Here is a 24,883-nt window from a genome sequence, read left to right on the forward strand (position 1 = left end):
TTTGCCGCCAGTGTAGTTTTCACTTTGAACACTCCCACCGAACAACCTGAAATTGCGACGGACGTGTGCACGCGAGCGCACGTAGCAGCCACCCTGAACACGGCCTTATATGTATATGCAGTTATTGATTTCTTCAGAGTGCCACTGCACCCCCTGGTGGGTGTGTATATACGCACACTCCTGTAAGCGCTCAGGTGATCCAATAGTTTACTGGTTATAGAAAACATTTTCTTAATCCTAATTATACTCCATCTAGGGGAGTTATACTCTGTCCGATTAGCATTGCCAAACTTTGTATAAAATCTCCAAAGAAACGCCAAAATACAGAAGCGTACATACCCCATCTCTATGGTGCAACATCTTCAATAACAGTTCAAAATACCCTTCAGGTAGAAATTGTGTTTCTCTATGGTAAAATAAAAAGGTAATTAATCATATTAAAGATGTTGCACTACAGAGGTGGGGTTTCTACTTCTCTGTGTCTTGCAGTTTCTTCAGAAATATATATATATATATAGACACACACACACACACTATTTTCGTTTAATATGCCATTAATAACCGTATTCACACAGAACATACCGAAGTTTACATTAACATATGCAGTATGGTGTGGGTATGTAATCCTCGGTGCTGCGCATGGAGCAGCAACAGCTCATATAGCCATGCTGCCCCGGCTACTAATGATTAGTATTAGTGATTGTGTCCCGGCAGGACTGTACTTACCAGCTTTCATGTGTGCAGCTCCCCGGTCCGTAAGAAGACGCCTGGCAGTCAGGCAGCGGCTCAGCCCCGGGCTCTCTCCTCTAATCGGCCGGTTGGTGTGCGAAGCAGGAAGCAGCAGAGCAGACACAAGACACATTCAAACCAAGCGCCGCGAGAACAACAGCCGCCGCTGATTGGACAGTGACCTATTCTGAGGCAGAACACGGAGGTTCTTTCCCCTCCCCGCAGCCAATCAGATGCGGGCTCGCGGTTGTGCAGAGACGTTTCGAACCGTGGCGGTTGTAACGGTCGGAGCTGGCCTGGTTGCGGGAACGGAGGGTCACCACCAACATACCCGCGCAGCATCTTACAGGTGAGCGTCAGAGACCGACATGCATCAGCGGGAAAGTGTCTGTTCGTGTTCTCTATAACGTAGGTATTGGTATAGAGACTTTGCCCACGCCTGAAATAAACGTGTCAGGGGAAGTGCGCGTGTAACCGTTCAGATGGAGGCGCGGTGTATGCGCGTGATACGCTTATCCAGGTACAATTCTACTAATCGCTCATTCGCCTTTTGTACGGTAACCGGTTTAGAAGTGTGTGTGTATGTTTAAACCCTGTCATGCCCAAGAGCCGGGCGTTCTGATTGGCTCGGAGTTCTGCGCTTCGACCAATAGGAGTGGAGACGGAAGATCCCAAGCTGTCAGCAGGGACAGTGTGACTGAGGGTTGTGGTGAATGGGGGCCAGAGAGGAAGATACACTATTAATACTACCCACTATTCATAATTAAGTAATAATCTCCGAAGCACCTGTTCTAAGGGGATTATTACTATTATAGGCTGAATGTAGGCTTTTTTCTTAAATAAGACACTTGTGTAGTTATATAGATTTTTATTAAAATAAAATGGTAAATACATTAAAGCACCTCTATATACGCTTACACTGCAGCTATCTATATCCACACACTGCCACACACACTGCCGCCCCCTGTGTGTACACACACACACTAGCTACATCCAAACTCTGCTGCTACACACACAACACAACAGCACCACACACACACACTGCAGCTACACATACACACAAACAAACTGCACCTACACACTAGACAAACAGAAACTGCAGACACACTTACCTGACACTCTCTCTCCCTTCTCTCAATTAAGTCTGTCAGCTCTGTTTATGGAGGGAGGGGGAGGAGTCACAGCCTGCAGCTTCTTCCTGACCAATCCCCGGCCCTGTCTCAGAGCTGTTCCTTCCTCCTGACCAATCCCCTGCCCTGTCTCAGAGCTGTCCTGAAAGCTGATTGGCTGGAAATAAACACATTGGAAATAAACACTTTGCAAGCAGCCAAAAATTCTGGCCATTACTGATTGGTTTTAATTCCAGGCATTATCCACTTTGCTAAAGTCAAAAAAGCTCCAACGCTTCCAGGTGCTTCTCACCGAAACATTGGAGCTTTTTTGACTATTTTATATTTTAGTCATTAAATTACTTTTTTGTATTAAACCCATTTTCATTTTTTTCCAGTGTGCTTGGCTCGGTCTGCTTGCCATATTATTCATTGACTAAACACTCTATTTCTTCATGTTCTAGTTAGTCCCCATGTTAAAGGGGCAACCCAAGTTGCTTTGTCCTGATCCCTCTGTTTATTCTATATAAATCTCCCATCATACCACTTAGATTGTAAACTCTCCAGGGCAGGGATTTCCGTTCCTGTTGTGTGATTCTGTTTGTTGCATTTATTATATTATAATTTCCCTTACTCTGTTGTCTGTTATGTAAAGCGCTGAATAAACTGTGGGCGATATTACACTTTCCATCCCCATCATTTTAGAAGCATCTCTCCACAGCCCTGTATATTTGCCAACAATGTCTTAATACCAAATTGGAACTGAATGCAATATTTACTGTGTAAGTGTATATAATATATGTGCACATATAATGTATTTTACAGTCCCTCCTAGGACACGAGTGCATGTGTAACAGTGATATGTTTTACACCTTTAAAAAACAGGCAAAATTATTTTCAATCTTAAGATTCATTTTGAACAAAGCTTTAGATGGTTTTTACAATATTTACATTTTTTTGGTGTCAGTCCTCAGACGTTATTTTCTTTTGTCCATTGTTTCTATTGTAATCACAAAATCATCATTAATCAAACAAATAAATATTAGCTTACATGCTTGATTCTGCATACATTTGAACAGGACAGTAAAATTGTTACTTTCAGGGTGATTTAATCTTTCTAAGAAAGCTGATTATTTTTTTTGACCCGCTCTGTGGGGTTGCTCCTTTAAATTGGTTATAGAACCAGTTTAGTAATGTCCAAATGTCGTGCAAAGGCACTCCCCTCATTTACATTTCTTTGTATATATAACTTCTCATGTATAACTGGTCTTAAGCTTGAGGGGGAAAAAATGGAGAATAAACTCCTGAGTTCCAATGCTACACAATCATATATAATAGTGATAAGCAATCTCTGTCCAGGTGTAACTAGGAGTGGAGTCTCCAGCAGGTATAAATTAGAAAAAAGTATAAAATAAGGTAGGAGTTGATGATGGATATAAGACAAACCAGTCGGGGGTTAATTAAGCAAATGTGGACCAGGGGTACAGGAAAATGTGACAACCGTAACAAGTGCTGTGACCCTTGAAATGTCCCAATAATGCTAACCTTACCCGACTGGTATCCGGAACAACCCCTGAAGGCAAACAGTATACTGGGATGGTAACCCGTGTTGAACCATGCACGGCTGCCGGGTACACGATACTGTGAATCCCACGTGTGTGGCGTCCTTGCCTGACACTCCGGTAAAGAGTATCGCTGCACCGCTATCTGGCTTGCAAGCCTTCCCCTTCTGCTCACCGATGTAGGTGGAATGGGAGCTGCGTGTCTGTACCAGCTGCGTCGATCTGGGGACCCACGTGATGGTGCGTCAGCACGCACGGATGATCCTCGAGCCGCAACCAGACGGCAATCAGCTGTGTGAAGACCGGGGAGCCTGTGTGCGATGCCTTGCAGCGTGTGTCAGCTGGACGCCGCCTCCTCCGTAGGATAGGGAGAATACCTGCTGCAGTTGTAGACTCCTGTGTGCTCCGTTCGTAAAACGTGGCATAGGAGGTAGAAGAGGAAAAACGGTCACTACTTCCCAGTGAACCAAACAAGTAGTTGTTGAATAAAAAGTTCTTTATTTCAAAAGGCTGAGCATCATGCAAACACTCTGACGCGTTTCATCCCTTAGAAGGGACTTTTTCAAAGAGTATTTTGTCTCCAATGCCAGACACATATATATACAGACAAACAACATCTGATTGGACCATTCTTAAACTAGACACAGCAGATAGCAATCATAGTTAAGTAGTGACTCAGATGTATAACATATATTAACCTCAGCTAGTCTGATAGGAAACAAACAGGCATAATTATACTAATAGACAGTGTATATACAAAAAGCAATGTGAATATAAAAACAAGAACATGATGATAAGCAAAAATGACTAAAAAGTAATGAATAACTATCATGGAAAAATATATAGCAGATATTAATAAACATATAAATCATGATCATATTTATAAACCGAATAATATAATATGACTCGTTTATATGGAGAAATCATTACACATGTTAGATGAAATAAGGAACAAAAAATAATAATAATAATAATCTCAATCAAGTATAACAATTATGAAAATTATATAATTAATCTAAGAGAAAGTGTTTTAATTCCCAGTCTGAATTCATTCCAAATGGATGGAGAGTATCGAGCATATATATCCAGTACATTTCTCTTTTGTTTAGCCTGTTCTCCCTATTGCCCCCTCTTGGATGATGGGGTATACATTCGATGGCTGAAAAGGAAAAATTACCAATGCCCCCCATTGGGCATTGGGAGAAATGCCTGGATACCGGATGGTTCAAATCCTGTTTTTTTATTAGACGTGTATGTTCAGCTATACGAAGTCTCAATGCTCTAATCGTGCGGCCCACATATCTGTGGCCACATGCACATGAGAGTACGTAAACAACATAAGATGTGTTGCAGTTTAAGAAGTTTTTGATGTAAAACTTCTTTTTCCCTTTTGAGTGTGTAATAAACTTTGCAGGTAATGCATACTGACACATAGTACAATTTGCGCAGCTGTAAAATCCCTTAGGTATGGTTGTGATTCTGGGACTTCTAGTCTTTGAGTCAAAAAGACTGGGAGAAAGATGAGCGGCCAAGGTCTTTGCCTTACGAAAGGTAAATCTTGGGCCACTAGACAATGAAGAACCAATGTCCTCGTCTAATAAAAGTGTGTGCCAATGTTTTTGTATAATTTTAGAAATTAATGATGACTGTGAACTAAAAGTAGTTACAAAGAAAGGACTCTGTGTGTTATTGGTTGCCACATTTTTCAATTGTTTAGGTTTTTTTATTCTTGAAACAGTTCGTTGTATAAGATCCTTTCTAACCATAGAATCAGCTCTCATGAAGGCCACCTCCAAATCTTTGGTAGAGTAACCCCTGGTCACAAATCTGTCAAACATTTCCTTAGATCTTGAAAGGAAAAGATCGTTATTGGAACACAATCTTTTAAGTCTCATGAATTGAGATCCCGGTATATTCCTTATCAGTGAACGGGGATGGCAGCTCCGTGCACTGAGAAGCATATTCCTTGAATTCTCCTTCCGGAAAACATCGGTTTGAATATTCATCTCATTATCAATGTAAAGGGTTAAATCCAAATAGTTAATATAGTTAATATTGTGCTGAAAAGTGAATTTAATATTGTAATCATTAGTGTTTAAGTAGTGTATAAAGGAATTTAAAGTGTTTTCATCACCATCCCAAATTATGATCAGATCGTCAATATATCTCTTAAAAAAGATGATATTTTGACGAAAAGAGTTGTCAGCGTGATAAATAAATAGTGACTCCCAAAAACCCATAAATAAATTTGCGTACGAAGGTGCAAAACTCGTGCCCATTGCAGTGCCTAATTTTTGTAAATAAAAATGTGAATCAAACATAAAATAATTGTGTGTTAATAAGAAAAATATTGATTCTTGTAGAAAAGTGCAAAGTGAAACAGATAAAGTTGAAAGATCCAAAAAGTGTCGAATAGCTTTAAGTCCGTGATTGTGATCAATAATAGAATACAGGGAGGTCACATCTAATGTGACCCACCTGTATTCCGTTTGCCATTTGATGTCTTGTACCTTGAAAATGAGATCCGATGAATCTCTTAGGTAGGAGGGGAGTAGGAGGACCAGGGGTTGTAAGAACTTGTCCACATACCGCGATAACCCATCTCCCAAAGATCCAATGCTCGCCACTATTGGTCGTCCAGGAGGGTCGACTAGCGATTTATGGATCTTTGGGAGATGGTGGAATACCGGAATCACGGGATGTGGACAGTTCAGAAATTCACACTCCTTAGTACTAATAACATTAAGAATACTACCAAAGGATAATAATTCGGTTAATTCAGAAGAGTATAATTTTGTAGGGTCCTTCTTGAGAGACTGATAATAAGTATCATCCCCTAACTGTCTAAGTGCTTCTCTTTTGTATTGATCTGTGGATAAGATAACTAGGGCTCCCCCTTTATCGGCATGTCTGATCATAATATTGGGATTATTCTTAATTTCTTCAATTTGTTGTATTTCAGAGTAAGTTAGATTCCCAGACATGACATTGGAACAAGAAAAGCCTTGAGACAGAAGTTTCAAATCTCGTTCTACCAACCTTTCGAACGTTGTTATAGATGGCCCTCTGTTATAGTTTGGGCAGAATATAGATTTTTTTCTATAACCTGAGTCTTCAGACCCAAAAAATGGTTGGACGAACGTATTGATGGGTTCCCCCTGTGACTCTAACAAAGTTTCCATGTCAGAAATGACACAATTTTCTTGGAAATTGAGTGAGTCGTGGGGTGAGTCAGACATAGACTGTATTGGAGGTAATGAAAGATTATCGGATTTGTTACCCAGTAAACGATTTTTTGAACTAAATAACTTTTTAAGGGAGAGTTTGCGCGTAAATTTCTGGAGATCTATAACCGTTTGGAACAATTGGAAATTCTGAGTGGGTGCAAACCCTAAACCTTTATTCAAGAGCTTCAGCTGGTCCAAGGAAAGATCTATACCTGACAGATTGATAACATTATCAGGAGGAATCATTCGTATTTCTTCCTCTTGGACCGGCCTCTGCCTTCCTCGTTTCCTCTGTGACCTTCTTGTTCTCCTCGGCCCTTTGGGTTTGACTGTAAAAAAGCCGAGGAGGGTTGGCCTGATGATTTTGAGACTTTTGATTGGAATGAGGTAGTGGGTGCTCTATCATCATAACCTGTAGCCCCCCGGTCATCTCTAGAATGGCCGGTAAATCTATCAAAGGACACCGACTGAGACCTAGCCGCATAATCTGATACGTCTGAGTCAAAACTCGAGGTCTCAGTTCTGGTGTTCTTCAAAATAGATTTGTTTGGATTTTTATTAGACCATTGTTTGGATTGTTTTGAATTACCCCTAGGTGTACTGGAACCTACAAATTCTTTTGTGGTCTGCGGTTTTTGCCAACAGTACACTTGGCTTTTAGTATAGTCTATACGGTCTCTCTCGAATTTGGAGTGTTTTTTCTCACTGATGGTCTCTTCAATTATGTCTACATTAAAGGAAAGGGTTTTGTCATTTTTTGTGAATTGTTCCATTCTGGAGAATGGTTTCAACTTATTTTGTAAAGTTGCTATTTCTTCCATGAGTTTTGATTTCTCTAGTGTTTTCTGTCTTATAATGAGCTCCATAAGCTGTCTAGAACAAGTATCTAGAATTTTAATCCAGTCTTGTTCAAATTTGTTACTTGTAAACCCAAATGAAGGCACCTTTTTAACTCGTAGACCCCTAGGGATTTTGTCACATCTAATATAATTCTCTAGTGAGGTAATGTCCCACCAGAGTCTTATATTACTAACGAGGAGTTTTTCTAATTTTACAAAATAGTGTGTCAGGTCTGACGGTTCATCACAGGTTATATCAAGGATGCCATCAAATAGATGTGCAGCTTTTCTAGAGCGTCTAGAATTGTCTCCACATGAATGAACAAACGTATCAACTTCTATATCTGATACAGCATTAATATCGTCGCTAAATTCTTCCATGATTAATGAAAAATATAAATCACACAATAGAATATATATAAATCAATAAAACTACTAATTAATACTTGTTAAGGTAATCCTGAGCAGAAAATTGCAACAAATGTATCTCAGTGATAGGCAATAAGATCACATAAGAACTGTAAAATATTCATAAGCATATAATCACATAAACTTTGATGATGTATAAGAGGAGCAACTGGAACCAAGTCTGTAGAGGGGGAAAAAATGGAGAATAAACTCCTGAGTTCCAATGCTACACAATCATATATAATAGTGATAAGCAATCTCTGTCCAGGTGTAACTAGGAGTGGAGTCTCCAGCAGGTATAAATTAGAAAAAAGTATAAAATAAGGTAGGAGTTGATGATGGATATAAGACAAACCAGTCGGGGGTTAATTAAGCAAATGTGGACCAGGGGTACAGGAAAATGTGACAACCGTAACAAGTGCTGTGACCCTTGAAATGTCCCAATAATGCTAACCTTACCCGACTGGTATCCGGAACAACCCCTGAAGGCAAACAGTATACTGGGATGGTAACCCGTGTTGAACCATGCACGGCTGCCGGGTACACGATACTGTGAATCCCACGTGTGTGGCGTCCTTGCCTGACACTCCGGTAAAAAGTATCGCTGCACCGCTATCTGGCTTGCAAGCCTTCCCCTTCTGCTCACCGATGTAGGTGGAATGGGAGCTGCGTGTCTGTACCAGCCGCGTCGATCTGGGGACCCACGTGATGGTGCGTCAGCACGCACGGATGATCCTCGAGCCGCAACCAGACGGCAATCAGCTGTGTGAAGACCGGGGAGCCTGTGTGCGATGCCTTGCAGCGTGTGTCAGCTGGACGCCGCCTCCTCCGTAGGATAGGGAGAATACCTGCTGCAGTTGTAGACTCCTGTGTGCTCCGTTCGTAAAACGTGGCATAGGAGGTAGAAGAGGAAAAACGGTCACTACTTCCCAGTGAACCAAACAAGTAGTTGTTGAATAAAAAGTTCTTTATTTCAAAAGGCTGAGCATCATGCAAACACTCTGACGCGTTTCATCCCTTAGAAGGGACTTTTTCAAAGAGTATTTTGTCTCCAATGCCAGACACATATATATACAGACAAACAACATCTGATTGGACCATTCTTAAACTAGACACAGCAGATAGCAATCATAGTTAAGTAGTGACTCAGATGTATAACATATATTAACCTCAGCTAGTCTGATAGGAAACAAACAGGCATAATTATACTAATAGACAGTGTATATACAAAAAGCAATGTGAATATAAAAACAAGAACATGATGATAAGCAAAAATGACTAAAAAGTAATGAATAACTATCATGGAAAAATATATAGCAGATATTAATAAACATATAAATCATGATCATATTTATAAACCGAATAATATAATATGACTCGTTTATATGGAGAAATCATTACACATGTTAGATGAAATAAGGAACAAAAAATAATAATAATAATAATCTCAATCAAGTATAACAATTATGAAAATTATATAATTAATCTAAGAGAAAGTGTTTTAATTCCCAGTCTGAATTCATTCCAAATGGATGGAGAGTATCGAGCATATATATCCAGTACATTTCTCTTTTGTTTAGCCTGTTCTCCCTATTGCCCCCTCTTGGATGATGGGGTATACATTCGATGGCTGAAAAGGAAAAATTACCAATGCCCCCCATTGGGCATTGGGAGAAATGCCTGGATACCGGATGGTTCAAATCCTGTTTTTTTATTAGACGTGTATGTTCAGCTATACGAAGTCTCAATGCTCTAATCGTGCGGCCCACATATCTGTGGCCACATGCACATGAGAGTACGTAAACAACATAAGATGTGTTGCAGTTTAAGAAGTTTTTGATGTAAAACTTCTTTTTCCCTTTTGAGTGTGTAATAAACTTTGCAGGTAATGCATACTGACACATAGTACAATTTGCGCAGCTGTAAAATCCCTTAGGTATGGTTGTGATTCTGGGACTTCTAGTCTTTGAGTCAAAAAGACTGGGAGAAAGATGAGCGGCCAAGGTCTTTGCCTTACGAAAGGTAAATCTTGGGCCACTAGACAATGAAGAACCAATGTCCTCGTCTAATAAAAGTGTGTGCCAATGTTTTTGTATAATTTTAGAAATTAATGATGACTGTGAACTAAAAGTAGTTACAAAGAAAGGACTCTGTGTGTTATTGGTTGCCACATTTTTCAATTGTTTAGGTTTTTTTATTCTTGAAACAGTTCGTTGTATAAGATCCTTTCTAACCATAGAATCAGCTCTCATGAAGGCCACCTCCAAATCTTTGGTAGAGTAACCCCTGGTCACAAATCTGTCAAACATTTCCTTAGATCTTGAAAGGAAAAGATCGTTATTGGAACACAATCTTTTAAGTCTCATGAATTGAGATCCCGGTATATTCCTTATCAGTGAACGGGGATGGCAGCTCCGTGCACTGAGAAGCATATTCCTTGAATTCTCCTTCCGGAAAACATCGGTTTGAATATTCATCTCATTATCAATGTAAAGGGTTAAATCCAAATAGTTAATATAGTTAATATTGTGCTGAAAAGTGAATTTAATATTGTAATCATTAGTGTTTAAGTAGTGTATAAAGGAATTTAAAGTGTTTTCATCACCATCCCAAATTATGATCAGATCGTCAATATATCTCTTAAAAAAGATGATATTTTGACGAAAAGAGTTGTCAGCGTGATAAATAAATAGTGACTCCCAAAAACCCATAAATAAATTTGCGTACGAAGGTGCAAAACTCGTGCCCATTGCAGTGCCTAATTTTTGTAAATAAAAATGTGAATCAAACATAAAATAATTGTGTGTTAATAAGAAAAATATTGATTCTTGTAGAAAAGTGCAAAGTGAAACAGATAAAGTTGAAAGATCCAAAAAGTGTCGAATAGCTTTAAGTCCGTGATTGTGATCAATAATAGAATACAGGGAGGTCACATCTAATGTGACCCACCTGTATTCCGTTTGCCATTTGATGTCTTGTACCTTGAAAATGAGATCCGATGAATCTCTTAGGTAGGAGGGGAGTAGGAGGACCAGGGGTTGTAAGAACTTGTCCACATACCGCGATAACCCATCTCCCAAAGATCCAATGCTCGCCACTATTGGTCGTCCAGGAGGGTCGACTAGCGATTTATGGATCTTTGGGAGATGGTGGAATACCGGAATCACGGGATGTGGACAGTTCAGAAATTCACACTCCTTAGTACTAATAACATTAAGAATACTACCAAAGGATAATAATTCGGTTAATTCAGAAGAGTATAATTTTGTAGGGTCCTTCTTGAGAGACTGATAATAAGTATCATCCCCTAACTGTCTAAGTGCTTCTCTTTTGTATTGATCTGTGGATAAGATAACTAGGGCTCCCCCTTTATCGGCATGTCTGATCATAATATTGGGATTATTCTTAATTTCTTCAATTTGTTGTATTTCAGAGTAAGTTAGATTCCCAGACATGACATTGGAACAAGAAAAGCCTTGAGACAGAAGTTTCAAATCTCGTTCTACCAACCTTTCGAACGTTGTTATAGATGGCCCTCTGTTATAGTTTGGGCAGAATATAGATTTTTTTCTATAACCTGAGTCTTCAGACCCAAAAAATGGTTGGACGAACGTATTGATGGGTTCCCCCTGTGACTCTAACAAAGTTTCCATGTCAGAAATGACACAATTTTCTTGGAAATTGAGTGAGTCGTGGGGTGAGTCAGACATAGACTGTATTGGAGGTAATGAAAGATTATCGGATTTGTTACCCAGTAAACGATTTTTTGAACTAAATAACTTTTTAAGGGAGAGTTTGCGCGTAAATTTCTGGAGATCTATAACCGTTTGGAACAATTGGAAATTCTGAGTGGGTGCAAACCCTAAACCTTTATTCAAGAGCTTCAGCTGGTCCAAGGAAAGATCTATACCTGACAGATTGATAACATTATCAGGAGGAATCATTCGTATTTCTTCCTCTTGGACCGGCCTCTGCCTTCCTCGTTTCCTCTGTGACCTTCTTGTTCTCCTCGGCCCTTTGGGTTTGACTGTAAAAAAGCCGAGGAGGGTTGGCCTGATGATTTTGAGACTTTTGATTGGAATGAGGTAGTGGGTGCTCTATCATCATAACCTGTAGCCCCCCGGTCATCTCTAGAATGGCCGGTAAATCTATCAAAGGACACCGACTGAGACCTAGCCGCATAATCTGATACGTCTGAGTCAAAACTCGAGGTCTCAGTTCTGGTGTTCTTCAAAATAGATTTGTTTGGATTTTTATTAGACCATTGTTTGGATTGTTTTGAATTACCCCTAGGTGTACTGGAACCTACAAATTCTTTTGTGGTCTGCGGTTTTTGCCAACAGTACACTTGGCTTTTAGTATAGTCTATACGGTCTCTCTCGAATTTGGAGTGTTTTTTCTCACTGATGGTCTCTTCAATTATGTCTACATTAAAGGAAAGGGTTTTGTCATTTTTTGTGAATTGTTCCATTCTGGAGAATGGTTTCAACTTATTTTGTAAAGTTGCTATTTCTTCCATGAGTTTTGATTTCTCTAGTGTTTTCTGTCTTATAATGAGCTCCATAAGCTGTCTAGAACAAGTATCTAGAATTTTAATCCAGTCTTGTTCAAATTTGTTACTTGTAAACCCAAATGAAGGCACCTTTTTAACTCGTAGACCCCTAGGGATTCTGTCACATCTAATATAATTCTCTAGTGAGGTAATGTCCCACCAGAGTCTTATATTACTAACGAGGAGTTTTTCTAATTTTACAAAATAGTGTGTCAGGTCTGACGGTTCATCACAGGTTATATCAAGGATGCCATCAAATAGATGTGCAGCTTTTCTAGAGCGTCTAGAATTGTCTCCACATGAATGAACAAACGTATCAACTTCTATATCTGATACAGCATTAATATCGTCGCTAAATTCTTCCATGATTAATGAAAAATATAAATCACACAATAGAATATATATAAATCAATAAAACTACTAATTAATACTTGTTAAGGTAATCCTGAGCAGAAAATTGCAACAAATGTATCTCAGTGATAGGCAATAAGATCACATAAGAACTGTAAAATATTCATAAGCATATAATCACATAAACTTTGATGATGTATAAGAGGAGCAACTGGAACCAAGTCTGTAGAGGGGGAAAAAATGGAGAATAAACTCCTGAGTTCCAATGCTACACAATCATATATAATAGTGATAAGCAATCTCTGTCCAGGTGTAACTAGGAGTGGAGTCTCCAGCAGGTATAAATTAGAAAAAAGTATAAAATAAGGTAGGAGTTGATGATGGATATAAGACAAACCAGTCGGGGGTTAATTAAGCAAATGTGGACCAGGGGTACAGGAAAATGTGACAACCGTAACAAGTGCTGTGACCCTTGAAATGTCCCAATAATGCTAACCTTACCCGACTGGTATCCGGAACAACCCCTGAAGGCAAACAGTATACTGGGATGGTAACCCGTGTTGAACCATGCACGGCTGCCGGGTACACGATACTGTGAATCCCACGTGTGTGGCGTCCTTGCCTGACACTCCGGTAAAAAGTATCGCTGCACCGCTATCTGGCTTGCAAGCCTTCCCCTTCTGCTCACCGATGTAGGTGGAATGGGAGCTGCGTGTCTGTACCAGCCGCGTCGATCTGGGGACCCACGTGATGGTGCGTCAGCACGCACGGATGATCCTCGAGCCGCAACCAGACGGCAATCAGCTGTGTGAAGACCGGGGAGCCTGTGTGCGATGCCTTGCAGCGTGTGTCAGCTGGACGCCGCCTCCTCCGTAGGATAGGGAGAATACCTGCTGCAGTTGTAGACTCCTGTGTGCTCCGTTCGTAAAACGTGGCATAGGAGGTAGAAGAGGAAAAACGGTCACTACTTCCCAGTGAACCAAACAAGTAGTTGTTGAATAAAAAGTTCTTTATTTCAAAAGGCTGAGCATCATGCAAACACTCTGACGCGTTTCATCCCTTAGAAGGGACTTTTTCAAAGAGTATTTTGTCTCCAATGCCAGACACATATATATACAGACAAACAACATCTGATTGGACCATTCTTAAACTAGACACAGCAGATAGCAATCATAGTTAAGTAGTGACTCAGATGTATAACATATATTAACCTCAGCTAGTCTGATAGGAAACAAACAGGCATAATTATACTAATAGACAGTGTATATACAAAAAGCAATGTGAATATAAAAACAAGAACATGATGATAAGCAAAAATGACTAAAAAGTAATGAATAACTATCATGGAAAAATATATAGCAGATATTAATAAACATATAAATCATGATCATATTTATAAACCGAATAATATAATATGACTCGTTTATATGGAGAAATCATTACACATGTTAGATGAAATAAGGAACAAAAAATAATAATAATAATAATCTCAATCAAGTATAACAATTATGAAAATTATATAATTAATCTAAGAGAAAGTGTTTTAATTCCCAGTCTGAATTCATTCCAAATGGATGGAGAGTATCGAGCATATATATCCAGTACATTTCTCTTTTGTTTAGCCTGTTCTCCCTATTGCCCCCTCTTGGATGATGGGGTATACATTCGATGGCTGAAAAGGAAAAATTACCAATGCCCCCCATTGGGCATTGGGAGAAATGCCTGGATACCGGATGGTTCAAATCCTGTTTTTTTATTAGACGTGTATGTTCAGCTATACGAAGTCTCAATGCTCTAATCGTGCGGCCCACATATCTGTGGCCACATGCACATGAGAGTACGTAAACAACATAAGATGTGTTGCAGTTTAAGAAGTTTTTGATGTAAAACTTCTTTTTCCCTTTTGAGTGTGTAATAAACTTTGCAGGTAATGCATACTGACACATAGTACAATTTGCGCAGCTGTAAAATCCCTTAGGTATGGTTGTGATTCTGGGACTTCTAGTCTTTGAGTCAAAAAGACTGGGAGAAAGATGAGCGGCCAAGGTCTTTGCCTTACGAAAGGTAAATCTTGGGCCACTAGACAATGAAGAACCAATGTCCTCGTCTAATAAAAGTGTGTGCCAATGTTTTTGTATAATTTTAGAAATTAATGATGACTGTGAACTAAAAGTAGTTACAAAGAAAGGACTCTGTGTGTTATTGGTTGCCACATTTTTCAATTGTTTAGGTTTTTTTATTCTTGAAACAGTTCGTTGTATAAGATCCTTTCTAACCATAGAATCAGCTCTCATGAAGGCCACCTCCAAATCTTTGGTAGAGTAACCCCTGGTCACAAATCTGTCAAACATTTCCTTAGATCTTGAAAGGAAAAGATCGTTATTGGAACACAATCTTTTAAGTCTCATGAATTGAGATCCCGGTATATTCCTTATCAGTGAACGGGGATGGCAGCTCCGTGCACTGAGAAGCATATTCCTTGAATTCTCCTTCCGGAAAACATCGGTTTGAATATTCATCTCATTATCAATGTAAAGGGTTAAATCCAAATAGTTAATATAGTTAATATTGTGCTGAAAAGTGAATTTAATATTGTAATCATTAGTGTTTAAGTAGTGTATAAAGGAATTTAAAGTGTTTTCATCACCATCCCAAATTATGATCAGATCGTCAATATATCTCTTAAAAAAGATGATATTTTGACGAAAAGAGTTGTCAGCGTGATAAATAAATAGTGACTCCCAAAAACCCATAAATAAATTTGCGTACGAAGGTGCAAAACTCGTGCCCATTGCAGTGCCTAATTTTTGTAAATAAAAATGTGAATCAAACATAAAATAATTGTGTGTTAATAAGAAAAATATTGATTCTTGTAGAAAAGTGCAAAGTGAAACAGATAAAGTTGAAAGATCCAAAAAGTGTCGAATAGCTTTAAGTCCGTGATTGTGATCAATAATAGAATACAGGGAGGTCACATCTAATGTGACCCACCTGTATTCCGTTTGCCATTTGATGTCTTGTACCTTGAAAATGAGATCCGATGAATCTCTTAGGTAGGAGGGGAGTAGGAGGACCAGGGGTTGTAAGAACTTGTCCACATACCGCGATAACCCATCTCCCAAAGATCCAATGCTCGCCACTATTGGTCGTCCAGGAGGGTCGACTAGCGATTTATGGATCTTTGGGAGATGGTGGAATACCGGAATCACGGGATGTGGACAGTTCAGAAATTCACACTCCTTAGTACTAATAACATTAAGAATACTACCAAAGGATAATAATTCGGTTAATTCAGAAGAGTATAATTTTGTAGGGTCCTTCTTGAGAGACTGATAATAAGTATCATCCCCTAACTGTCTAAGTGCTTCTCTTTTGTATTGATCTGTGGATAAGATAACTAGGGCTCCCCCTTTATCGGCATGTCTGATCATAATATTGGGATTATTCTTAATTTCTTCAATTTGTTGTATTTCAGAGTAAGTTAGATTCCCAGACATGACATTGGAACAAGAAAAGCCTTGAGACAGAAGTTTCAAATCTCGTTCTACCAACCTTTCGAACGTTGTTATAGATGGCCCTCTGTTATAGTTTGGGCAGAATATAGATTTTTTTCTATAACCTGAGTCTTCAGACCCAAAAAATGGTTGGACGAACGTATTGATGGGTTCCCCCTGTGACTCTAACAAAGTTTCCATGTCAGAAATGACACAATTTTCTTGGAAATTGAGTGAGTCGTGGGGTGAGTCAGACATAGACTGTATTGGAGGTAATGAAAGATTATCGGATTTGTTACCCAGTAAACGATTTTTTGAACTAAATAACTTTTTAAGGGAGAGTTTGCGCGTAAATTTCTGGAGATCTATAACCGTTTGGAACAATTGGAAATTCTGAGTGGGTGCAAACCCTAAACCTTTATTCAAGAGCTTCAGCTGGTCCAAGGAAAGATCTATACCTGACAGATTGATAACATTATCAGGAGGAATCATTCGTATTTCTTCCTCTTGGACCGGCCTCTGCCTTCGTTTCCTCTGTGACCTTCTTGTTCTCCTCGGCCCTTTGGGTTTGACTGTAAAAAAGCCGAGGAGGGTTGGCCTGATGATTTTGAGACTTTTGATTGGAATGAGGTAGTGGGTGCTCTATCATCATAACCTGTAGCCCCCCGGTCATCTCTAGAATGGCCGGTAAATCTATCAAAGGACACCGACTGAGACCTAGCCGCATAATCTGATACGTCTGAGTCAAAACTCGAGGTCTCAGTTCTGGTGTTCTTCAAAATAGATTTGTTTGGATTTTTATTAGACCATTGTTTGGATTGTTTTGAATTACCCCTAGGTGTACTGGAACCTACAAATTCTTTTGTGGTCTGCGGTTTTTGCCAACAGTACACTTGGCTTTTAGTATAGTCTATACGGTCTCTCTCGAATTTGGAGTGTTTTTTCTCACTGATGGTCTCTTCAATTATGTCTACATTAAAGGAAAGGGTTTTGTCATTTTTTGTGAATTGTTCCATTCTGGAGAATGGTTTCAACTTATTTTGTAAAGTTGCTATTTCTTCCATGAGTTTTGATTTCTCTAGTGTTTTCTGTCTTATAATGAGCTCCATAAGCTGTCTAGAACAAGTATCTAGAATTTTAATCCAGTCTTGTTCAAATTTGTTACTTGTAAACCCAAATGAAGGCACCTTTTTAACTCGTAGACCCCTAGGGATTCTGTCACATCTAATATAATTCTCTAGTGAGGTAATGTCCCACCAGAGTCTTATATTACTAACGAGGAGTTTTTCTAATTTTACAAAATAGTGTGTCAGGTCTGACGGTTCATCACAGGTTATATCAAGGATGCCATCAAATAGATGTGCAGCTTTTCTAGAGCGTCTAGAATTGTCTCCACATGAATGAACAAACGTATCAACTTCTATATCTTCTATATCTGATACAGCATTAATATCGTCGCTAAATTCTTCCATGATTAATGAAAAATATAAATCACACAATAGAATATATATAAATCAATAAAACTACTAATTAATACTTGTTAAGGTAATCCTGAGCAGAAAATTGCAACAAATGTATCTCAGTGATAGGCAATAAGATCACATAAGAACTGTAAAATATTCATAAGCATATAATCACATAAACTTTGATGATGTATAAGAGGAGCAACTGGAACCAAGTCTGTAGAGGGGGAAAAAATGGAGAATAAACTCCTGAGTTCCAATGCTACACAATCATATATAATAGTGATAAGCAATCTCTGTCCAGGTGTAACTAGGAGTGGAGTCTCCAGCAGGTATAAATTAGAAAAAAGTATAAAATAAGGTAGGAGTTGATGATGGATATAAGACAAACCAGTCGGGGGTTAATTAAGCAAATGTGGACCAGGGGTACAGGAAAATGTGACAACCGTAACAAGTGCTGTGACCCTTGAAATGTCCCAATAATGCTAACCTTACCCGACTGGTATCCGATATTGCACTTGTTATTCTAGCAAGAGAAACAAATAATTAACATTCCCCAAAAAAACCTTTACAGGTGTCACAAAGTCCAGGTGAAGGCTAAAGGACTTACACAGTACTCCAGTTAGCTGGATGCTCGTGAAGATGGGAGCTGTATCTGTGGTGACCCACCTGAGAGACCTTGCTTCAGACCCACAGAACCGAGCAAGTATCGTGAGGGATAAAAGCTGCATTGCTGGCCTCATTCTCTTCCTAAGCCATCAGGACACACGTGTGATAGAGTCTGCTCTCAAGGTGAGAGATGTGAGATACTGCAACGGATAGGTCTCACAATTATTATAGGGCACAGTTACTGGATAGAATTGAAACTTCAGCAATGACTGTACAATTTAGTGGCTTGATAATAACTTGCTATTGGAGAGCAATGTGATTTTTGCTACACTGGTACAGCACCGCATTACTTACCTTAAGATTTCTAAATTAGTTTGTGTAACGAAATAGAAAGTATCATGTTTAAGGTCCCTGACACCGTCCCGCTTCCTTGACGTTTGACGGTCTCCTCTTAAATTTTTAAAGCCAGCATCCTTTTTTGGCCATTAGAAAAATGTACAGATGTAGCTGCATTTCTTGTACATCACTCATCAGGGCAAAGACATCCATAAAGCAACATTTTGTAGTGGGTCATGTCCGAAAGTGCCGCGGGTCATGGCGACAGTTGCGTTATCCATGATCTCATAACAGGTTAAACCGTACAATAAGGCCACTACATCTGTATGTTGGAAAGCAGGGGGTCCTCAGAGCCAAAAATTAACGGGGATTCAGATATCCCCTGCTTCAAACCTACCTTAAGAATGAAAAATGTTTTCAATTACAATTTTCAATTACAATTTATGCCACTCCCAAGACTTGATGGACACTTTCAGTTGTGTTGAAGATTAGATCATTTACAAATTGATTTTTCAACTTGTGTTAATTTGAAGTGTCCTTAATGTTCGAATGCTCTTCTTTCCTATAACAGACAATTCACTATCTATGTGAAAATCCTACCCATTGTGAAATAATGAAAAATGAGCTGGGTATGATGGTGAGCTTGGAAACCATAAGAAACCGGTAAGGTGAAGAAAAAAAAGGCTAGCCTAGCTCTGCTTCATACTAGTGACAGATATAGTGTCTGGCCTACATTTGTATTAATCAATATGCTTTTGCAATAGGCAAATTAGCGTAATCCAACACATTTGTTTGTCGCAATCTCACTGTATGCTCTGATACTGGGATACTTGGATCACCCAAGCTATAGCTGCACCTCCCTTAGAGTTTAAGGCCCATATTTACTAAGCAGTGCTATTCCCCAGCGCACATACATGAATGGGCCATTAGGTGTTTCATGGCACAGCGATGCTTAATGAATATAGGGTCCTACAATACATGTTTTCACCAGCTGCCAATAGCTTACCTTACTGAAGGAAGAGCTAAATTGTTATTAAATCCATGTTTTACAAGGTTAAGACTGCTGCAATACATTTAATCCTAAACCAGACTACTCATTCAATTCTGTAATCCAGAAATGACCAAACCATTGTAAACGTCACAGAAATATTAGTACCGTTATAAATCAGAGGTTGCTATTTCTCTTTGGCACGTGAAATTGGGTGACCACTTTCCTCATTGACTAAGCGCAAAAAACTTGGTTTACCGCCGATATTTTCTTGTCGGTCATGATCCATTTTGGCGACATTCATTAGTTGTTACCGCACAGTTTTGGTGCGGGTGATGTTCTAGAACGTTTCACCTCCCCAGGATAGCTCCTTGTAATTTGTTTGCCCATATACATCTGAATAAAAAGACTAATAATAAAACGTTGTTGACAAAACATGTGATCAAATCATACATACTTTAAATTAACCTGAAAGCCTGAAGTGGATGTGGATATGCGTATACAAAAGACAAAGTCCTGTATTTGTTTATTTTTGCAGGTGCGGTATTGGCGATGATATCAAGTTGCTTGCACAGAGTGTTCACAGTTTGCTAAATACGCCTATTCTTTTACACAATGCATACACACCAGGACCAACTGCTAGAAAGAACAGACCACAGTTTTTCTTGGCAAGCTCTAACAAAAGAGCCAAAACCATAACTCTTCACATCCATGGACTTGATAATGTGGTAAGTACAAGGTACGTGACTTGTGATATTTTCCATGTAGATACCTTTGGCTTACAAAAATTTGTCAAAAATCAGTGTTCCATATAGTAAGTAAATAGTTCACCTTGAAACAAATTTATATTAAAAAAAAAAAAAAACAACTCCTTGGATCAAAGCAGCAAACCGTCCCAAGAGCTTACATTTAGTTTTTACCTGTAATGTTAGCGCCAAATAGATAACAGATCTTTACCAATGAATAGTATCTGGGTATTTTGTAACCAAGCATTTGAAACTGGTTTAAAGTGCTGCACCCAAACAGAAAATGAGAAATACCTGAAGCAAACACTATTATATCAGATTATAGTATTCATTGTTATTAAGCTACACAAATGTTATTTTCTGCACTAGGCAGCAAAATCTATTTTTACACTGCCCCACATTCTACAACATGCAAGCATGCCATCTCTTCATGTTACCACATGAAAAAGAAAGGTGAAATAGCGAACGTTTTTCCTATCGCAATGTTTTTGATGCCTACTAAAGGAGAATTTAAGTACAAAAAAAAGTGCATTCCTTAAAGCAGCAAAACGTGAAATCCTTTTTAATAAATCAGGTCTGTAGTATTAGATAACTGTCTGCATTTTTTTTTTAAACACCCAATACCATTTTTACTGATTTAAAAAGTTTTATTTAAATGTACCAGTTCATTCTGTGGTTGCTACAGCAACCAATTAAGTCCTATCGATTTCCTTTTTTGAACTCTGGCTTGTGATACTTTGTTGCCAATGTACAATCTGTTGCTGTATTCCTAAAAGCAGACTATTATTCTGAAAGTTTTAACAATGTGTTACACTTAGTAATATAATGTTATACATCAGCTTTAGCATTTCAGCCTGCAGCACACTCAGAAGGCGGCCATTATGTTAGGCACACAATCAGAAATAGAAAGCTGTGTGCATAGAGCTTGGCATTCCCTAATGTGTGACTGGTTAAGGCCCCTGGCATTCTATGGTTACATCCATTTACTGTACTTGTTGTACAGACATTACACAAGGAAAGTCCATGTGAGGCATTCACAGCCGTTGTGGACCAGATGTATTTACAGTATATGTTTTCTCATAATGCTTAGTGTTCAGCAGAATACAACATAGATTTAATGGAAGCATTTCCCTAAGTCTACCCCCAGACTCCCACTTTCCATTATTGGAAATAAAATGAAAGATATATATCTATATAACAGAAGTCTGTTTTACTGTATGCATATTTTGGACACCACCTGCATCAGCTCTTTATGAACTACACACTTGGCCAGGAATTCAAATCTAGTCCAAGCTTTTTAATAATGTGTGTTTAACTCCTTACAACAAAGCAAAACCTTGTTAGAGCTATTAGGACAACTTAATACTTAAATGTTTCATTTAACTTTTATTCCTTTCGTTAAAACTAGGAAAAGAAAAATCTATGTGAAGATGTACTGTTAAAAGTGAAAGGTGTAATCAGCATTACTTTTCAAGTAGCCATGAGGAGGTGCACTGTCAGAGTCAAGTCAGACCTGGCAACCGAGGTAAGAAATCCAGAGACCACAAAACACCAATGCAGATCTACCATTTTAATTTTAAAATGGTTAAAATAAATACTTTCAAAATGGAAAACAGCAATAATTAGGCATTTTTGAAGAAAAATATGAATAAAATGCATTTGAGGGGATTGATTTAGTGATAATTAAGTATTTTTTTTTACATTTAAGCTGTATGCCTTAATGTGTCTTACAGTGTTTAACTTCTGCTATTGCTGAAACAAGAGTTCTAAGAGCACAGCAGGTGATCAAGCATGAATGTGGAAGAGAGGTACAGTATGGCCTCATACATCATATTCTGTTACAGAACAATTAAACGCTTCATTTGTACTCAGTCCTTTCCTTATATAATGTGCTGCATGGCATTGCACATAATATTTTCTTATATAAACCATTGAGAGTGTACACAGCGCTCTACATAGAATTTTACAAGGCGAGTCTGCCTCAGAGCTTACAATCTAATTTTACAGTCATTGATGTTCTATTCAGTGCATTATTATTCTGTCAATTATTACTTATACCCCTATGAATTTGTCACGTAGCATAGTTGACAGACAAGTTAAAATCTATCCGTAGTTCTAATTGTACTTGAAACTTTCCTCCCGAGTGTGGGTAAAGAGGCCAGCACCTCTTCAGTGCCTGGAACACTACATCATCTTAGTACAGAAAGAGATGCAGTGAATTGTCTTGGGGGAGAGGGGAGCGGGGCTTAATATTGCAGTAGATCACATTTGCCAAGAAAATAAAATGGGAGCTTTTATTAATGTAACCTTTTCACCATTGGGCGCTGTGTAACATACTGCTTTTCAGTCTGTTAGGAAGTAAAGGGATTTATGAATTGGCTTTCTGCATTTAGACTACAATTAAGATTTCTATTCTCTATCTACATAGGTTGACGCTCCACTCCCAAACATGAATTCACCTATGGAGAAGAATTCATACCTGCCGGACTATCTGCCTGAAGAGGAGAGTCCTCAGAAAGATATGGAAAAAGCTTTAACACAAACCGGATCGAAGGATGAAACTCACGGAAGCTGGATTAATGCTGCTGCAAATTTTCTCACTAAAACATTTTACTGGTGATACAGTGCTATACAAATAGTAAATGTGTATTCTTGTCTGTCATGAATTTGTTTGTCGCTCCTAAATCACTGTATAATGAAAACATGCCTTATTGTATTAATCAGTACATTCCATTTTAAATGTTTGTGAAAAGTTGCAACTAGTGTTTAAAGTCTTCCAGAATCGTATTGTACTCATTTATTTTATTCTAAATTATACCTTAAAATCAACTTCCATCTGTATTGCTTTTCTGAAAATGCTGTTTACAGCAAATACACCAATTACTTTTTCATTGTATCCGCTTGGTACTTAGAGTGGTATAAAACTAGCCGTGCATTAGAGAATAAAATGAAACATTTCATATCAAGTAGATTATTTTTAATGAAAATGTTAGAGTACCTCAACAAGTACATTGTTTGATACCTATTTTTCTGGCTGGCTGTTTACAAGACTTGTACTCCACTTGTGACAGAAGCCTATTTTGTAAACTGAAAACATACATTTTCAGTATAAATATGCAAGTGAAGCTCAATATTCAGCGTGAATAGTTGTAATTACTTTTTTTTTTACCTTCAAGAAAAATGTACTTTTTTTTTTACCTTCAAGAAAAATGTACGTTTTTTTTAATGTGTCATTTGCCGCACTAATGGGGAAACAAAAGGAGTTGAATCTAATGTCTAGGTGTTTGATCACCATATGTTTTGTGCAGAGGGGTTTTCAGATTTTCATAATGAATTCCTCCATTGCATGAATTGTTGCTTAAAACAGCAGTGCGCAAACTGGGGGGCGCAAGACTGACTGCAGGGGGGGGTTTACAGAAACTTAAATTAAGTGACAGGGGAGCGGCAAAAGGCAGGGAAAAAAAGTTTGCGCCCCCCTTGCTTAAAAGAAGCTGCCCCACATAGCAAGTAATCTTATTTTTTAATAACTTGACTCTTAGCTGACATGACCCCTAAAAGTAACAAATGTATGTGAATCTTGTGTAAAGGTGAATTTACCTGTATGTAGAAGTCACAAAAAGATATTAAAGAATGTTAAAAAAAAAATAACACTCCTACATATTTGTTACTATGAAGACATTAAAAGTTAATAAATTATATATAATTAAATACTTATACTTGCCTATATTTCTTTGAATGGTGTAAATAACCTACATGTATCCCATTTACATTCATTCTTAATGGTCCCAAGAGAATGGTTGATAATAATGGGGAGGGTACCTGCTCAATTATGGTCAATAGAGGGTGTGCTATCTGGGATAAACAATCTTAAAAACAGTACTAGATGCAACAGGATCCCAAGGGGATATACCCAAAGAGCAACCTCTAATTGTAAAATAGATCTTAATATTAAGCTTGGTATAATATATAGTAGCAGCATTAGGAAAATAAAATAATCAATTAAATACACTTGTGCTGCGACCTAAAGTGCTATTTTGACAGTAGATGATTCATATAGAGCGGGTAGTTGCCGAATATAAAGAATCACTATGATAAGTACTCTAAACAATCAAAATGTGATACAAAAGGAGAGTAGCTATGAAAATATGTTAATCATTGCATGTCAGAGGAATGAATAGGCTGCAGCCAAACCGATATAGACCATGTGGCTCTCATCATATGCCACAACAGAGTGAGCACAATGTAATGCCAGCTATCCAAATTTCCCGTTGTAGATAAATTGCTAGAGTTGCAATTGTGGCTTTTAGAATAATACAGCGTACACTTTTAGGCCCGTTACTGGGTCGTGCTGATGACGTCACTGATAACCGATGCGTATTTTGTTGAGTGAAACCCGCTCTATATGAACTATTCTATCTACTGTCCAACAAGCACTTTAGGCCGCTGCTAACTTTTTTTATACGAAGTTTA

General features: G+C 38.4%; 2 protein-coding genes and 1 long non-coding RNA gene across 7 annotated transcripts in view; 1 reads left to right on the forward strand and 2 right to left on the reverse strand.

Annotated features, from left to right (window-relative positions):
• MTFR2 (mitochondrial fission regulator 2) overlaps positions 1–875 on the reverse strand; it is a 35,319-nt gene extending 34,444 nt beyond the window's left edge. For all 3 annotated transcript variants that reach the window (XM_075597419.1, XM_075597418.1, XM_075597417.1), the window contains exon 1: positions 727–875. The gene's annotated coding sequence lies outside the window, so the exon portion shown is untranslated. The remainder of the gene's footprint in view (positions 1–726) is intronic.
• Positions 876–935: 60 nt separating this feature from the next.
• Positions 936–24,121, forward strand: LOC142493402 (armadillo repeat-containing protein 1-like). 3 transcript variants are annotated; one of them, XM_075597421.1, is made up of 7 exons: positions 936–1,078; positions 18,309–18,526; positions 19,251–19,342; positions 20,206–20,395; positions 21,822–21,938; positions 22,147–22,221; positions 22,842–24,121. In XM_075597421.1, exons 2-7 carry the CDS (start codon positions 18,365–18,367, stop codon positions 23,031–23,033), a joined length of 828 nt encoding a protein of 275 aa, XP_075453536.1. In that variant the 5' UTR covers positions 936–1,078; positions 18,309–18,364; the 3' UTR covers positions 23,034–24,121. The 3 variants fall into 3 exon arrangements, with proteins under 3 accessions (XP_075453536.1, XP_075453537.1, XP_075453538.1); XM_075597422.1 differs by having other exon boundaries at positions 960–1,137; XM_075597423.1 differs by lacking the exon at positions 936–1,078 and adding an exon at positions 1,116–1,249.
• Positions 1,850–20,146, reverse strand: LOC142493403 (uncharacterized). Its single transcript, XR_012801097.1, has 3 exons — positions 18,698–20,146; positions 2,790–2,838; positions 1,850–2,016 (listed from the first exon to the last, which is right to left on the reverse strand). It is a non-coding gene; the product is annotated as an uncharacterized LOC142493403 (long non-coding RNA).
• Positions 24,122–24,883: the final 762 nt, after the last annotated feature.

Source organism: Ascaphus truei, chromosome 4 (genome assembly GCF_040206685.1).
Source record: "Ascaphus truei isolate aAscTru1 chromosome 4, aAscTru1.hap1, whole genome shotgun sequence".
NCBI classification, from domain to species: Eukaryota; Metazoa; Chordata; class Amphibia; order Anura; family Ascaphidae; genus Ascaphus; species Ascaphus truei.